At 46.4% G+C, this 16651-nt stretch overlaps 2 protein-coding genes across 3 annotated transcripts in view; one reads left to right on the top strand and one right to left on the bottom strand.

Annotated features, from left to right (window-relative positions):
• Nucleotides 1-16651, bottom strand: part of VPS26C (VPS26 endosomal protein sorting factor C) — a 541728-nt gene that overhangs the window by 3800 nt on the left and 521277 nt on the right. The gene's annotated exons all lie outside the window — the stretch shown is intronic.
• The window catches only part of DOP1B (DOP1 leucine zipper like protein B), a 55633-nt gene that overhangs the window by 16644 nt on the left and 22338 nt on the right, over nt 1-16651 (top strand). For both annotated transcript variants that reach the window (XM_071567075.1, XM_071567065.1), the window contains exons 6-17: nt 1058-1156; nt 2138-2261; nt 3320-3420; nt 4264-4378; nt 7015-7135; nt 7839-7958; nt 8524-8629; nt 9744-9935; nt 11097-11799; nt 12462-12736; nt 13669-13821; nt 15395-15495. In XM_071567075.1, the coding sequence (XP_071423176.1) occupies nt 1058-1156; nt 2138-2261; nt 3320-3420; nt 4264-4378; nt 7015-7135; nt 7839-7958; nt 8524-8629; nt 9744-9935; nt 11097-11799; nt 12462-12736; nt 13669-13821; nt 15395-15495 (2210 nt within the window). The remainder of the gene's footprint in view (nt 1-1057; nt 1157-2137; nt 2262-3319; nt 3421-4263; nt 4379-7014; nt 7136-7838; nt 7959-8523; nt 8630-9743; nt 9936-11096; nt 11800-12461; nt 12737-13668; nt 13822-15394; nt 15496-16651) is intronic.

Genomic DNA, 16651 nt, shown 5'->3' with positions numbered 1-16651 from the left:
CATCCTCCCTTGTCCCGTGGGAGGGGAAGGAGCAGGTGAGGAATTCCTGGGAGACAAGCCCCTCCATGGTTACATCTGGTTACCAGGGAAAAGCCTGGATCAAACTATCACAAACATGCTCTTAAAAATACTTTGAAGCCAGAGAAAGAGACTGAAATGCTTTAAAATGCTTCAAGCATTTAAGGTTGAAGAGCAGCTTTTCTGCAATACACCATTTACAGTGTTTCATGTGGAGTTCCCAAATAATTCTGAAATTTAGTGTCTTTTTATTTATCCAGTAAAAGGAAAATCTTCAGCAGGTGGTAATTTATGTTAATTTGAGTGATGGAGTAACTGTAAGGCTAATTAGAGTACTTGATTATCTACATTTTGTGAGGCTTCACATCCTGTCTGGTAGATGCTGATGTAACTTTGAGACTTTCTGTACTGTTACAAAATCAGGTATTTCCTAAGTATTAACTCTTCTTTTCACAGTATCCCCAAAAATTTGGCTCATTTTGGGGGCAGGAGTTAAATGGCTCAGTAATTATCTTCTGTTATAAAAAATACTGTTCACATATTACCAAGTTTGCTTTCTTTCCATCCTGTGATTATTTCATTGTAGTTTAAGTGTTGTTAAGGAATAAAATAATTAATTCATTGTAATTTAAGTGTTGTTAAGGAGTAAAAGAATTATTGTAGTTTAAGTGTTGTTAAGGAGTAAAAGAATTATTTAATTGTAATTTAAGTGTTGTTAAGGAATAAAATAATTAATTCATTGTAGTTTAAGTGTTGTTAAGGAGTCAAAGAATTATTCCATTGTAGTTTAAGTGTTGTTAAGGAATAAAATAATTAATTCATTGTAGTTTAAGTGTTGTTAAGGAGTAAAATAATTAATTCATTGTAGTTTAAGTGTTGTTAAGGAATAAAAGAATTATTTCATTGTAGTTTAAGTGTTGTTAAGGAATAAAATAATTAATTCATTGTAGTTTAAGTGTTGTTAAGGAATAAAATAATTAATTCATTGTAGTTTAAGTGTTGTTAAGGAGTAAAAGATTGTTGTGTTCTCCTTCTACAGATCAAGTCTCTGTGTGTGTCAGTGCTGGATTCCAATGTCCTTGTGCAAAGGAACACTCTGGAAGCAATTCTCTTCTTCTTCCCATTTTATACAGCTTTGGTAAGAGGACTGTCTTGGTGCTGTCACATGCAGGGGGTGTTCTGTGAGACCAGCCCAGCTCCCACCTCTGGAATTCCCAAATGACTGAATTTTATACCTTCCAAATCAGGGAATTCTGTGGTTTCTTGTGCCCCATCAGTTTTAGTAGTGGAGGAGACTCTGCTGCTTCTCAGACTGTGCAGCCTGAAGATGTGATTCCATAGGGACTGTTGGGTGATATTTGGGATGTGCTCGAAGTGTTCAGGCCTGAGAAACTACATGTGGAAAAAATACTGAGTTTGCTCAAGTAGGATTTTAACATTTGGAATTGTCTGCACTAAACTAAAAATATTTCTGGGAAAGATTAGGGGAGAAAATATTACTTGAAACAAGAGTTGTTCCTGTTGTTCCCTGACTCACCCAGTAGGACAGGCAGTATTTGGAATACAGCAAGTATTTTTAAGGCTTAATTGAAGAGAAGGTTTTGGAGTGACCTCAGTGTGGCCTTCCAGGACCTGAAGGAGCCACAAGAAAGATGGAGAGAGACCATTTCCAAGGGCTGGAGGGACAGGACAAGGGGAATGGCTCCAAACTGCCAGAGAGTGGGGTTAGGTGGGATATTGGGAAGGAATTGCTGGCTGGGAGGTTGGGGAGGGACTGGAGTGGAATTCCCAGAGCAGCTGTGGCTGCCCCATCCCTGGGAGTGTCCCAGGCCAGGTTGGACAGAGCTTGGAGCACCCTGGGCTGATGGGAGGTGTCCCTGCCCATGGCAGGGGGACTGGAATGACATGACCTTTAAGCTCCCTTCCAACCCAAACAATTCCATGATTCCATGATCACAACTGTGTCCCATTCCCTTTCTTGAGATTTATTACAGCACCTATTTTGTTGTCGAAGGTTTGTTGCCTTTTCTTAAGACATTACCACTCCCTGTTAAAAATGCCCCTGTGCCTTGTTTCAGTGCCCACAAACAGCTGAAGTGCCTTTGTTTCCCCACCCCAGGACTGCAGTGAGAGCACAATCCTGCTGCAGAGGGCTGAGCTGATCCACATCCTGGCAGCAGCAACCCAGACTCTGCTGAGGAGAGACATGTCCCTCAACAGGAGGCTCTATGCTTGGCTCTTAGGTACTGTGCAGGGCCTTGGGCTGAGTCCTGAGGGCAAAACACACAGTGCTTCAAAAGGGTTTCAGTAGTTAATGAGAAGGGTAAAATAAAGTGTTGTTCATTTTACATTTTTTATAAATAATAATTAATAATATTAAGCATTCATTTGACAAGCAGGTCTGCTCTTCAGAGGTGAATTGTTTCACTGTCAGTCAGCAACAGGACAAGGGGGGCTCAAGCTCTGCCAGGGGAAATTGAAGTTGGAGAGCAGAGAGAAATTCTTTGCAGAGAGAGTGCTCAGGCATTGGAATGGGCTGCCCAGAGAGGGGGTGGATTCCCCATCCCTGGAGGTTTTTCAGCTGAGCTTGGCCGTGGCACTGAGTGCCATGATCTGGTAAAGGGACTGGAGTTGGACCAAGGGTTGGACTTGATGATCTCAGAGGTCTCTTCCAACCCAATCCATTCTGTGATTCTGTGATTCTATGACACTCTGGCAGTGCAGGAGACCCTGAAGTGGTTGTTTTTGGGGGGATTTAAGTGTGTGCAGCACAGGAGTGAAATGCAGCCATCACCAAACAGAATGATTCAGGGTGGAAAAGACCTCCAAGATCCTCAGGGCCGACCCAATCCATTCTGTGATTCTGTCCTGAATCCCAGGGTGTCTGAGGAGTTATTTCTGGCCCTATCCACAGCTCCTTGTGAAGTGGCTCTGTGGTCTGAAAGGAGTGGGGCAAGTTTTTAACTTTGTTGTTCTTCAAGGCATAGTCTCATAATTCCCACATGGGGTTAATTGTCAAGGATAAAAGAGCTACAGCTTGTCCACAGCTGCCTCCTGTAACTCAGGCTGAGAGGGGCAGGCAGGAGCTGCAGCCATGGAAGTGTGTGAGGGCTGCCCTTGCTGCCTCCACCACTGGATCTGGCCTTGGGTTTGATTTATGTGCATAAATCCTCATCATCTGGAGGCCTCAAATTTGGACATGGCTTTGAGTAATTAGTTTCAAGCCAAGTGTTGCAGTGACAGAGGTTAAAATTGCAGTGTAACTTCAGTGCTCTGTGCTGCTCCTCTGTTTCTCTTGCAGGCTCTGATATTAAAGGTGGTACTTTTGCTCCAGACTCCACAACTTCTGAAGACCAGGCTGTTTATTTCTTTGGAAAATACTCTAAAGATCTTTTGGTTGAGGTTGGTGTTCATTGTATGCAGATATATTCATAATCCTTTAAATTGTTGGCACAAACTGTCCAGAGTTATTCCCTGTGCCACTTGGTTTGTCCTTTTTGTCCCCAAAGAGAACACCCTTTGGTTGGATACATTTTTCTCCTTTTTGCCCCCAAAGAGAACATCCTCTGGTGTTACATTTTTCTCCTTTTTACCCTCAAAGAGAACATCCTCTGGTGGTTACATTTTTGTCCTTTTTACCCCCAAAGAGAACATCCTTTGGTGGTTACATTTTTGTCCTTTTTACCCCCAAAGAGAACATACTTTGGTTGGTTACATTTTTGTCCTTTTTACCCCCAAAGAGAACATACTTTGGTTGGTTAAATTTTTGTCCTTTTTACCCCCAAACGTCCTTTGGTGGTTATATTTTTGTCCTTTTTGCCCCCAAACATCCTTTGGTGGTTACATTTTTGTCCTTTTTGCCCCCAAACATCCTTTGGTGGTTACATTTTTGTCCTTTTTGTCCCCAAAGACAACATCCTTTGGTGGTTACATTTTCATCTCTCTCAATGCCTGCTGTGCTGTATTTATCCCAATATTTATGTGCTCACAATACAAATGGACTCTGAGGAAACCAGAGGGAAGCATTTTGCTGAACTACCTGAATTATTTAAAAAAGCTTCTCTGAACAAGCCCAACTCTTGAGTGCAGAAGATGAGACGTCCTTGATTTGTCTGCCCTGAATGGAAAATCGAAGCCCATTTGTAGTCAATCCTAAATAACAATCAAACTAAGAAACACTTCAGCTTTTAATATAACAACAACCTGCCTTTGATGTGTAACATTGTGCTGTTTTCCTTTCTCTAGAGTTTGATGGTGATTTTGCACCAGCAGTTGCCAGAGTGTGATGCAGAGGAGCAGCACCAGGCGTACCTGAGACCCTTCCGCATCCTCATCAGCCTCCTGGACAGACCTGAGATAGGTATGAGGGGCCTCTCTCTGCTGTGGCTGGGCATGAGCCCAGGTGGGCACGAGGCCAAGGGCACCTGGGCTGGCTCAGGAATAGTGTGGGCACAGCCCCAGGGCAGGGACTGTCCCCCTGTGCTGTCACTGCTGAGGCACCTCCAGGGCTGTGCCCAGTTCTGGCCGTCAGGGAAGGGACACTGAGGGGCTGGAGAATGTCCAGGGAGCTGGGAAGGGGCTGGGAAGGTTCTGGAGAACATGTTCTGGGAGTGAGGAGCAGCTGAGGGATCTGGGGGGAATTTGTCTGGAGAAGAGGAGGCTCAGGGGGGACCTCATTGCTCTGCACAACTCCCTGCCAGGAGGGGCAGTGAGGGGGATCAGGCTCTTCTGCCATGGCCCAGGGGAAAGGGGGGAGAGGAGATGGCCTCAAACTGCACCAGGGCAGGGGCAGAGCAAACATCAGGAACAACTTCTCCCTGCAGGAGTGGTCAGGCCTTGGAATGAGTGTCCCAGGGAGGTGGGGCAGTCACTGTGTCTGGAAGTGTCCCAGAGGGGTCTGGATGTGGCCCTTGGGGACATGGATTGGGGGTGATCCTGGTGGTGCTGGTGCTGGTGGTACTGGATGAGCTGAAAGGTCTTTTCCAGTCTTGTGATTCAGTTTCTGTGCCCTGATCTGCCATCTGAGGGGCAGTTGAAAAGAACTCCCTCTGCCCTTGTCTCAGTGTTCTGCTCAATTTGTTGTGTGGAGTTAATTCATAGAATCATAGAATCAGTTGGGTTGGAAAAGACCTCTGAGATCATCAAGTCCAACCCTTGGTCCAACTCCAGTCCCTTTACCAGATCATGGCACTCAGTGCCACAGCCAAACTCAGCTGAAAAACCTCCAGGGATGGGGAATCCACCCCCTCTCTGGGCAGCCCATTCCAATGCCTGAGCACTCTCTCTGCAAAGAATTTCTTTCTGCTCTCCAATTTCAATTTCCCCTGGCAGAGCTTGAGCCCATCGTGCCCCCTTGTCCTATTGCTGAGTGTCTGGGAGAAGAGACCAACCCCCACCTGGCCAGAACTTCCCTTCAGGCAGTTCCAGACAGTGCTGAGGTCACCTCTGAGCCTCCTCTTCTCCAGGCTGAACACCCCCAGCTCCCTCAGCCTCTCCCCACAGCACTTGTGCTCCAGTCCCTTCTCCAGCCTCGTTGCTCTTCTCTGGCCCCGCTCCAGCCCCTCAAGCTCTTTCCTGACCTGAGGGGCCCAGAAATGAACACAACACTCAAGGGGTGGCTGCCCTGCTCCTCCTCCCTGTCCCATTTCTGTCCCTCTGTGTCCAGGGAGCTGCCACCCCCAGAAGGGGCAGGCTCTGCCCATCCTGATTTCAACAGGAAAAATCACCTTTCTTATAAATAATTAAGCCAAACTGACCTGACAGATATTTAGAATTTAAAAGTATTCTGGGAGGGGAGTGATGTTCCCACTGACTGAGCCTGGAGACACCCCATAAAACTCACACACTGAGAGTGATCTCTTGAGTGGCAGCTCATTTTCCAAGCTCCTGGGTCTGGGAAGCTGATCCTCTTTCCTGGCTCAGCAAAATCCTTCTCAGCACATTTCCTGTTAAAAAACAATCAAAGCACTGCCAGGAAAAATGAGGATTCTGTATCTCTCACCTGCCAAGTAAATGTTACCCCAGGAGAAGCAGTTGTTGGTCTGTTCATAAGACAGTGGTGCTGGTTTTAGGTAGGTTTTAACTGTGCTTTTAAAAAAATCTATTGCTATTAAAGCTCTTACAGGCAGCATTTTTTATTTCCTGACAAAAATGCCAAAGAGACTTAAGTTTCCTTAAATTATAAATTTATTGATTAATCTAATTTAGCAAGTAAATGACAGACACTCCCTTCCTGTGTGTGTTACTTGGCTGAGTGACAACCAGGGTTAATCTGAACTACAAATAAGGGATTATAAATCCCTCCTAAATAAGGGATATTTAGCTAAGCTGCATTATCCAGTTTAATCTTTCTGTTCCAATCACACACAAAATACAACTTCTAAAGCCTTAAGCCAATAAGACTTTGATTTCCTTTGGCAATGTGAAAATGGATTTAGGAATGCAGCTATTAGTGTAAGATATTAAACCCAACTAGAATTTTTGACCTTTTCTGCTATTCTTACTCACTTTAACTTTTTTTTTTCCTTTTTAAAAGCACTTACTGTGATGTTTTATACAGTACTTTTTTAGTATTATTCCAAGTTTAGGGTATTGTAGTTATTATTTCTTCTACAGAGAATTTCAGATAAAACAAAGCACTGACCCTTGGAAAATCAGTTGCAATGCCAGCACCCACCTAACTTATGATTTCTTCTTAAAAACATTTATAAATATGCATTTTTATTAGAATTTGGGGCATTTGAACCTCCTCAGTTTGCTGATTTTTCCAGCTTCTGTCCTCAAAATGTAAGCAAGGCTACTAAATAAATGTCTGCTGGGAAATCTGCTTGTTTCCCTTATGGATACAGACATGGAGGTTATTTTTGGCACTTGAACTGCAAATTCATGCAGAAATAATTGTGGGTGCCTTATTCTGATGTCTAAAGTGTGATGCAGAACCAGTGCTTTGCCCTTCCATGCCTTACAATCCCTGGATTGTTTTCCCTTCTCTTGCAGGGCCACAGGTTGTTGGGGATCTATTCCTTGAAGTCATCAGAGCCTTTTATTCCTACTGCAAAGATGCTCTTGGTTCTGACCTCAAACTCAGCTACAACCAAAGTGGCAACATCCTTGCAAGGTACGAGGCCAAGTTTGCAACTCTGAGCCAAGTTATTGAAATGAACCACTTTGAGGAAGGTTTGGTTTGTAACAAAGGGACCTTTCATGTGGAATTTCCTCTGGCCTCCCCTTTTCCCCACACTTTCTCTTGGATCAGCACGGAAAAAGTGAAGCTTTCTGCATGTGGTGGGTGTGGAGTAACCCCAGTGACACCAGCCAATATTACTTGAAACAAGAGTTGTTCCTGTTGTTCCCCAACTCACCCAGTAGGACAGGCAGTATTTGGAATACAGCAAGTATTTTTAAGTCTTAATTGAAGAGAAGCTTTGGGGGGACCTCAGTGTGGCCTTCCAGTGCCTGAAGGAGCCCCAAGAAAGATGGAGAGAGACCATTTCCAAGGGCTGGAGGGACAGGACAAGGGGAATGGCTTCAAACTGCCAGAGGGCAGGACTGGATGGGATATTGGGAAGGAATTGCTGGCTGGGAGGTTGGGGAGGGAGTCAGGGTGGGGACAGTGGTTTTCAAAGCTGGAGATTTGATTTCCATCACCTGGGAGGAAGGTGCTCCAACTCCAGCTATTTCAGACTGATTTGGTCTTTGATTTCAAACATTCAATGTTTTTTAGCTTTAGAGAAAGAGGATTTTAAAGATTTTGATATGTGTGTGCTCATAGAATCCTCACTGACACCTTTTCCTTTCCCTTGGGTTTTCCCTTCCAACAGTGCAATCAAAGAGAACAAAAACGCCTCAGAAATTGTCAAAACAGTCAATTTGTTGATCACATCCTTAAGCACAGATTTCCTTTGGGATTATATGACCAGATGTTTTGAAGATTGTTTCAGGTGATTATGTTTTAGTGTCCTCTTAAAATGCCATTTCAGAGCTGATAATAATCAACCTTTAAATTCTGGAGGGGATGTAACAGGTTAGCCAGATATGTAAGTAGTGTCTTAAGATAACTAAAGAATGCAAACAGATGAACAATTACATGGAAATCATCAACCTGAGAACAAAAGAAAGTCCTTTCCAAATGACCTCTGGAGGAAAAAACAGGTTTGGGAGAGGAGGTGGAGAGGTTTTCATTGAGGAAAAATAAAGATGTTTAGTGTCCCAACCCTAACCATTCTGTGACTCTGTGGTATCTCTCTTTTTAACCCTTTCTAACTCTAAGAAAGATTATACTTTAAGTAATAAGATTATATAGAGAGACTCAACCTGGAAATTAGCAGCACTTTAACATCCCACATGCAGTTGAGGTGGTTTTGACAGTGTTTTATCCTGCTCTGTTAGAAGTCCTTTCAGAAAGTTGCTCAGTGTTTTGTGCTGCTTTTAGTGAAGCTTCTTCATTGTAACAAGAATTTTGAAATGAAAAAGCTTCCATGATAATGTGCCTTTCTTTCACTCCAGAAACAAATCCACAGAGATGAGATATCCTCTGGAAAATATTAGCACTCCTCCTACAATTTCAGAGCTGTGCACGTTGTTGGTGTTTCTTCTTGATGTGATCCCTTTGGTAAGGCAACCTCAGTTATCAATCACTGATCAGTGAGAGATGGGAGCTGGTGGGAGGGCCCAGAGAGTGCTGGTGAATGGGGCTGTGTCCAGCTGGTCACCAGTGGTGTCCCCAGGGGTCAGTGTTGGGTCCAGTCCTGTTTAAGATCCTTATTGATGATTTAGATGAGGGGATTGAGTCCATCAGCAGCAAATTTGCTGATGACACCAAGTTGGGAGGGAGTGTCGACCTGCTGGAAGGCAGGAGGGCTCTGCAGAGGGATCTGGAGAGATGGGGCTGATTGCAATGGGATGGAGTTCAACAAGGCCAAGTGCAGGTCCTGCCCTTTGGCCACCCCAACCCCCTGCAGCGCTCCAGGCTGGGCACAGAGTGGCTGGAGAGCAGCCAGGCAGAGGGACCTGGGGGGACTGAGGGACAGGAAGCTCAACAGGAGCCACCAGTGTGCCCAGGTGGCCAAGAAGGCCAAGGGGATCCTGGCCTGGATCCAAACTAGCATGGCCAGCAGGCCCAGGGCAGTGACCCTTCCCCTGGACTCTGCCTTGGGGAGGCCACACCTTGAGTGTTGTGTTCAGTTCTGGGCCCCTCAGTTGAGGCAAGAGATTGAGGGGCTGGAGCGGGGCCAGAGAAGAGCAACGAGGCTGGAGAAGGGACTGGAGCACAAGTGCTGTGGGGAGAGGCTGAGGGAGCTGGGGGTGTTCAGCCTGGAGAAGAGGAGGCTCAGAGGTGACCTCAGCACTGTCTGGAACTGCCTGAAGGGAAGTTCTGGCCAGGTGGGGGTTGGTCTCTTCTCCCAGGCACTCAGCAATAGGACAAGGGGGCACGATGGGCTCAAGCTCTGCCAGGGGAAATTGAAGTTGGAGAGCAGAAAGAAATTCTTTGCAGAGAGAGTGCTCAGGCATTGGAATGGGCTGCCCAGAGAGGGGGTGGATTCCCCATCCCTGGAGGTTTTTCAGCTGAGCTTGGCCGTGGCACTGAGTGCCATGATCTGGTAAAGGGACTGGAGTTGGCCCAAGGGTTGGACTTGATGATCTTGGAGGTCTTTTCCAACCCAATCCATTCTGTGATTCTATGATTAGATGTGGCAACTCCTTTAAACCTTGTTTGTTTATTTTAGGAGCTCTACTCCGAGGTGCAGACTCAGTATCTCCCACAGATGCTCAGTTACATGGTGCAGTCCCTCCTGGAGAACATGGAGGTGTTGGGTTTGCCAGAGCTCACTCATGCCTTAAAGACCTGCTTCAAGGTGCTCAGCAAGGTGCAAATGCCTCCCTCCTACCTGGACATGGATACAGGGAGTGCCAACGGGGTAGGTGCCTCCCAGCTGCTCACAGGAGTTTAAAACTGTGACACAACTTGTTTAAAATGCTAATTCTCCTGACTTAAACCCAGCTAATAACTGTTGCTCCAGTGCCTGAAGGGAGCCTGCAGGAAAGGTGGGGAGGGAGCATTTCCAAGGGATGGAATGACAGGACAAGGGGAATGGTTTCACACTGACAGAGAGTGGGGTTAGGTGGGATATTGGGAAGGAATTGCTGGCTGGGAGAGTGGGCAGGCCCTGGCACAGGCTGGGCAGAGCAGCTGTGGCTGCCCCATCCCTGGGAGTGTCCCAGGCCTGGTTGGACAGGGCTTGGAGCAGCCTGGGCTGGTGGGAGGTGTCCCTGCCCATGGCAGGGGGGCTGGAATGAGATGACCTTTAAGGTCCCTTCCAACCCAACCCATTCTGTGATTCTATGAAATATGGAAGTGCAACAATAAAGATTTTTTTGAATTTTGGCTTCTTCAAGAGCAATCTGGTGCCTTGTTATTCTTACTGGATGTTCAGTTCTGGCTTATTTGAATTATTGGTGGCACTGAAGGAGTTCATTCTTGTCTGAAACTGGGGCTACAATCCTGCCTCTTGAGAAGAATGTGATCTCAGTGGTTTGGAAGAGGCACTTAGAGCAGGCAGCAGCTAAAGATTTGAGCTGCCAAATCAGGCCCAGCTTCACAGCTGGTTAGGCCTGCAAGGCTTTCAATTAATATTTCAGTTGAACACAATGTGGCATTGTTTGTGTGCAAGAGCCCATGATAAGGAGTGAGGAATAAATGGCATCAGGCATGCACAGAAGCACAGCCTGCCAGAGTTTTCCAGCAGAACAAATAACATGCCTTTGACTGGAAATAATCCAGTGTGTGTAACATTGTTCTGGTGGTACATTGATTTTAAGGAAGCACATCCCTTTGCTAAGTGTCTGTAGCTACAGATCCTTTGGTGTTTGCTGAGTCAAGGTGTGAGGTTTATACAAACATTTGTTGGGTTTTAAAGGCAATTAAATGCAACAGCTTATAAATAAATAATAAATTCTGAGGGTTTGTAAAAATAATGGAAATTGCAAATACTGGGTTTGCCTTTTGCTGTCATTGCTGTTCCTCAGCTTAAAGTTCTGTTGGCAGTGCCACATTGACCACAAAAACCTTCCTGTTTCAGAGCCCAGTGCCAAAGGAAGATGTGGACATAACCTTGGAGACAAAGCCTGTGCTGCAGGAGGAGGAGGAGGAGGAGGAGGCTCCATTCCAGCCCCTCAAGTCAGAAGACAGTGGCATTGGTCTGAGTGCCTCCTCCCCAGAGCTCTCCCACCACCTGGGGCTGCCCACAGTGACCCTGGAGAGAGATGATGTCTGGAAGAAAGGGGGGAGCATCCAGAAGACCCTGCACTGCATCCAAGAGCTGGTTGCCAAGTTTTCCAGTAAATACATTTTTGGGGTGCAGTTTCAAGAAACGAGTAATGAAGGCATTCCAGCAACGAATCCAGGTGGGAAGGAGAAAAAAGAGAATGGCTACAGGTTCCCTGAGAGTGCCAGCAGGAAAAAGAGCCCCTGGGATGCCAAGCAGATCACTGTGCCTCAGTTCAAACAAATGCTGTCAGACTTGTTCTCAGCTCGGGGGTCTCCCTTCAGGAACAAGGGATCCAATCCCCTCCTCTCTGACCACGACTCTGGGAATAAAAAGGAAAAGGAGGAGGAAGAGTGGGACTTGGAACAGGTGATGCTGGTCTTGGGACCCCTGAGAAGTGACTGCAAGGAAGCTTTCTCTGCAGCCTGTCACCTTCTGCTGGACTGTACCACATTCCCAGTCTACCTGTCAGAGGAGGAGATGGAACAGTTGTACCTCTCTCTGTTTCAGGTTCCTGGTAAGAAAAGATTCCTTTCCTGGGCAACTTAAGCATTTGAGGATGCAAATAGCAGAGGGAGCTTAGTCATTTGCAAAGCAAGTGACCAGGGCCAATAAAAAACCCTTTTGACAGGACTGAAGTTGCCTCTGAACTAAGACTTACCCACCTCAGCATGTGTTTTGTGTCTTGCAGCTGAGGTACAAGTTTTGCCAAGCTTTTTAAGTTCACATTTTTAAAAAACTTTCACTCCAAAACTTGTAGCTGAAGGGATGAAAAGACCTTGTGGCACAGTTCAGGATTTTCAGGCTGTGTGTCCCCCACTGTCCACATGTTGTTTCCCCCCCAAAAAAAATATTTTAGAGGAAGGTGGGTGTAGGTGGAAAACTGGAGCTCTGAACCATAACAGAAGGAAAATCATCTCTTTCCCAAACCTTCAGAATTCAAAAGAGTCCAGTGTAACCCTGAGATGAGCTCAGTTGGTTAAAACTTGGCTGTAATAACACCAAGGTCATGGGTTCAATCCCCGGTGTGGGCCATTGACTTAAGAGTTGGACTTGATGATCCTTGTGGGTCCCTTCCAACTCTGAATAGTCTGTGATCTGTGATCTCTTAAAGCCAAAACTACCACACCTTGGTTGGAGATTTCTTGGGAGTGACCCTGTCCCTTTGTGTCCCTTGAGGTTGTGATCCCAGCCTGCCCCTGTGGCTGAGGGCCCTGATGACCATCTGCTGCTGCGTCAACGACTGCTACGTCCAGAACGTGTCCATCTTCACCCTGCTGGAGGTGATCAACCACTCCCAGTCCCTGGCTCTGGTCATGGAGGACAGGATGAAGCGCTCCAAGGTGTCCAGCCACAGCCACAGCCCCTTCCTGGGGAAGCTGCAGATGGTCACCCTCCCTCCCATCGCTCCTGCCGTGCTCCGGATGATCGCGGAGAAAACAGATTTCTACCAGGTGTCCTTTTGCTTCTCCTTCTTCCCTGCCCAGCCGCCCTCAACCTCTAGTGCACAGAATTCCATGATTCCAAAAGGCAATTTGGAAATCCTTTTTAGCGACAGAGGGTGTTTGTGCAGTGGAAAGCTTTGAAGTCAGGGAAGAAATGCAGCACTCCAGGCTGGGCACAGAGTGGCTGGAGAGCAGCCAGGCAGAGGGACCTGGGGGGACTGAGGGACAGGAAGCTCAACAGGAGCCACCAGTGTGCCCAGGTGGCCAAGAAGGCCAAGGGGATCCTGGCCTGGATCCAAAGTAGCGTGGCCAGCAGGCCCAGGGCAGTGACCCTTCCCCTGGACTCTGCCTTGGGGAGGCCACACCTTGAGTGTTGTGTTCAGTTCTGGGCCCCTCAGTTGAGGAAAGATCTTGAGGGGCTGGAGCGGGGCCAGAGAAGAGCAATGAGGCTGGAGAAGGGACTGGAGCACAAGTGCTGTGGGGAGAGGCTGAGGGAGCTGGGGGTGTTCAGCCTGGAGAAGAGGAGGCTCAGAGGTGACCTCAGCACTGTCTGGAACTGCCTGAAGGGAAGTTCTGGCCAGGTGGGGCTTGGTCTCTTCTCCCAGGCACTCAGCAATAGGACAAGGGGGCACGATGGGCTCAAGCTCTGCCAGGGGAAATTGAAGTTGGAGAGCAGAAAAAAATTCTTTGCAGAGAGAGTGCTCAGGGATTGGAATGGGCTGCCCAGAGAGGGGGTGGATTCCCCATCCCTGGAGGTTTTTCAGCTGAGCTTGGCCGTGGCACTGAGTGCCATGATCTGGTAAAGGGACTGGAGTTGGACCAAGGGTTGGACTTGATGATCTGGGAGGTCTTTTCCAACCCAATCCATTCTAGGATTCTATGGTTCTATGAAATGAGGAGTATTGGATTACTGTGTTTATTTGTGTGTTGTTTTTCCCTAGAGAGTGGGCTGTGTGCTCTGGAAGCAGCTGAACAAGGAGACTCGGGAGCATCACATTCCCTGTGTGGAGCTGTTCTACAGGCTGCACTGCCTGGCCCCATCAGCCAATATCTGTGAGGACATCATCTGCCACGCTCTGCTGGACAGGGATAAAGTGAGTCCTGAACCCACTGAGGCCCCTCCATTACTGCTGAGTTGTTCCAGTGCTTCCCAACTTCCCTGTCACCCCATATCTTCCCTCCCATTGTCCGTCTGTCTTCCAAGAGTCTGACAGACTGTCCATGCCTTTACAATTCCCTGGGATTTATTCATCGTGGAATTACTGCTGAACTCACTGGATCCAAATTCCATCAGTCAGTTCTGCAGATTTTTTAGTTTCAACCCAGATCCTGCAGAGTCTAAAACTTGCAGGTTTTGGCAATATTCCCAAACTGTCCCAGCCCCACCATTAACTGAAAAATCACTTTATTTTGAGTTGATTTTATACTAAAACTTACAGGTTTTGGCAATATTCCCAAACTGTCCCAGCCCCACCATTAACTGAAAAATCACTTTATTTTGAGTTGATTTTATACTAAAACTTACAGGTTTTGGCAATATTCCCAAACTTTCCCAGCCTCACCATTAACTAAAAAATCACTTTATTTTGAGTTGATTTTATACTAAAACTTGCAGTTTTGGCAGTATTTCCAAACTGTCCCAGTTCCACAATAACTGTGAAATCACTTAATTTTGAGTTGATTTTATACTAAAACTTGCAGGTTTTGGCAATATTCCCAAACTGTCCCAGCCCCACCATTAACTAAAAAATCACTTTATTTTGAGTTGATTTTCTAGTAAAACTTGCAGGTTTTGGCAGTATTCCCAAAGTGTCCCAGCCCCACCATTAACTGAAAAATCACTTTATTTTGAGTTGATTTAATACTAAAACTTGCAGGTTTTGGCAGTATTTCCAAAGTGTCCCAACCTCACCATTAACTAAAAAATCACTTTATTTTGAGTTGATTTTATACTAAAACTTGCAGGTTTTGGCAGTATTTCCAAACTGTCCCAGCCCCACAGTAAGTATAAAGTCACTTCATTTGGGGTTGATTTTATAAGTTTCATACTCCAACAAAAGACTTTACTACAACACCATGTTGTTTCTCTGTCCACCTCAGCATTTGGTTCTCATAATAAGCTGTGCTTTAAATGAGCCAGTTATTAATTATTTTCCTTACCTTAATGACAGAGCAATTCTTTAACAACTGACAGTACAAGTGTAAGAAGTGCCTTGCACTATAAAACTCAAACCTGCCATTTTCAGACTGTTGTTTTCCTATCTTTGCAACTTAGAGACTTAAAAATTTGGAAATCTCTTAAAAGCTTTCAAAGAAAAAGACCAGCAATAACCACTGCCTGATATACCAATGTCAGCCAGCATTTTAACCTCCCAACACCAAACCAAGACTAAAATACCAATGTCTTTCTAGTTGTCAGCCAACATTTTAACCTCTCAACACCCAACCAAGACTAAAATGTTTATACACAGGAGTTCTGAAGTACATTTTTGATGTACTGGCACATCTTTTTGTGCTCCTACAAACTGTGCCCATTCAGTTTGAATTGTCCATTCATGGCCATATGGAATGGGAGTTGGAAGGAGCTGATCTTTAAGGTCCTTCCAGCCCAGATTATTGTGTGATTGCCTGACTCTGAATGTGTTTGTGTCTGGTTTCCTTGCCCAGGGGACGAGGCTGGAGGCTCTGTTCCGATTCTCTGTCATGTGGCATCTCACCAGGGAGATCCAGGGCAGCAGAGTGACTTCCCACAATCGCTCCTTTGATAGGTATTTCCCATTTCCACTGCCTTGGGCTTGCATTTCTGGGTTTCATTATATTGTGCTTTATTCTTTTCTGATGTGGGAGACAGTTCTCTGGAGAGAGAGTAAAAAATGAGCAAAAGGAAGATGTCCCACTTCTTTGCACTGCTGCCTTTGCAGAGCACTCTGTGTGCATGGTGTGGTTTCTTGGATGAAGGAAGTTGCTGGGAAAAAAAAAAGCTTCATATATGAAGAGTATGTTGCTGCATAGCAGTTATTCTTTATCTTGGAGTGGGTTGGATTTCTCATCCAAAGGGAAACAGCACCAGCTACTTGTGGGAAAAATCCCTTCTAGTTTTGCTTCCTATTTCCAAGACCTTTGTATAAAATGAGACAAGAGCATTAAGAGTCTAAATAAATATGGGGGAGAACTTCAAAATCTGCTGTTCTTGCAGAGTGTGTGGCCCTGCATGTACAAATCCAGGTGTGCCTGAGCTCAGCCCAGGAGGATGTGCAGACATGATGCCTTGGCTGGTCCTTCCTTAGACACCCCCCCTGCCCATTCCCAGGATTTTGCTGTTTGCATTGACTGCTGCAGGGGCTCCAAACTCCTGCAGGGGCTCCAGCTGTGTGTGCTCTGCTGTGTCCCTGTTTGCATTGACTCCTGGAGAGGCTCCAAACTCCTGCAGGGGCTCCAGCTGTGCGTGCTGGTGTGTGTCCCTGTTTGCATTGACTCCTGCAGGGGCTCCAGCTGTGAGTGTGTCCCTGTTTGCATTGACTCCTGCAGGGGCTCCAAACTCCTGCAGGGGCTCCAGCTGTGTGTGCTCTGCTGTGTCCCTGTTTGCATTGACTCCTGCAGAGGCTCCAAACTCCTGCAGGGGCTCCAGCTGTGTGTGCTCTGCTGTGTCCCTGTTTGCATTGACTCCTGCAGGGGCTCCAGCTGTGTGTGCTCTGCTGTGTCCCTGTTTGCATTGACTCCTGCAGGGGCTCCAGCTGTGTGTGCTCTGCTGTGTCCCTGTTTGCATTGACTCCTGCAGGGGCTCCAGCTGTGTGTGCTCTGCTGTGTCCCTGTTTGCCTTGACTCCTGCAGAGGTTCCAGCTGTGTGTGCTCTGCTGTGTCCCTGTTTGCATTGACTCCTGCAGGGGCTCCAAACTTCTGCAGGGGCTCCAGCTGTGTGTGCTC

The sequence above is a fragment of the Pithys albifrons genome, chromosome 1, assembly GCF_047495875.1.
Source record: "Pithys albifrons albifrons isolate INPA30051 chromosome 1, PitAlb_v1, whole genome shotgun sequence".
In the NCBI taxonomy this organism is placed as follows: Eukaryota; Metazoa; Chordata; class Aves; order Passeriformes; family Thamnophilidae; genus Pithys; species Pithys albifrons.
Note: the sequence above shows the minus strand (reverse complement) of the source record. Positions and strands in the feature narration are given on the sequence as shown.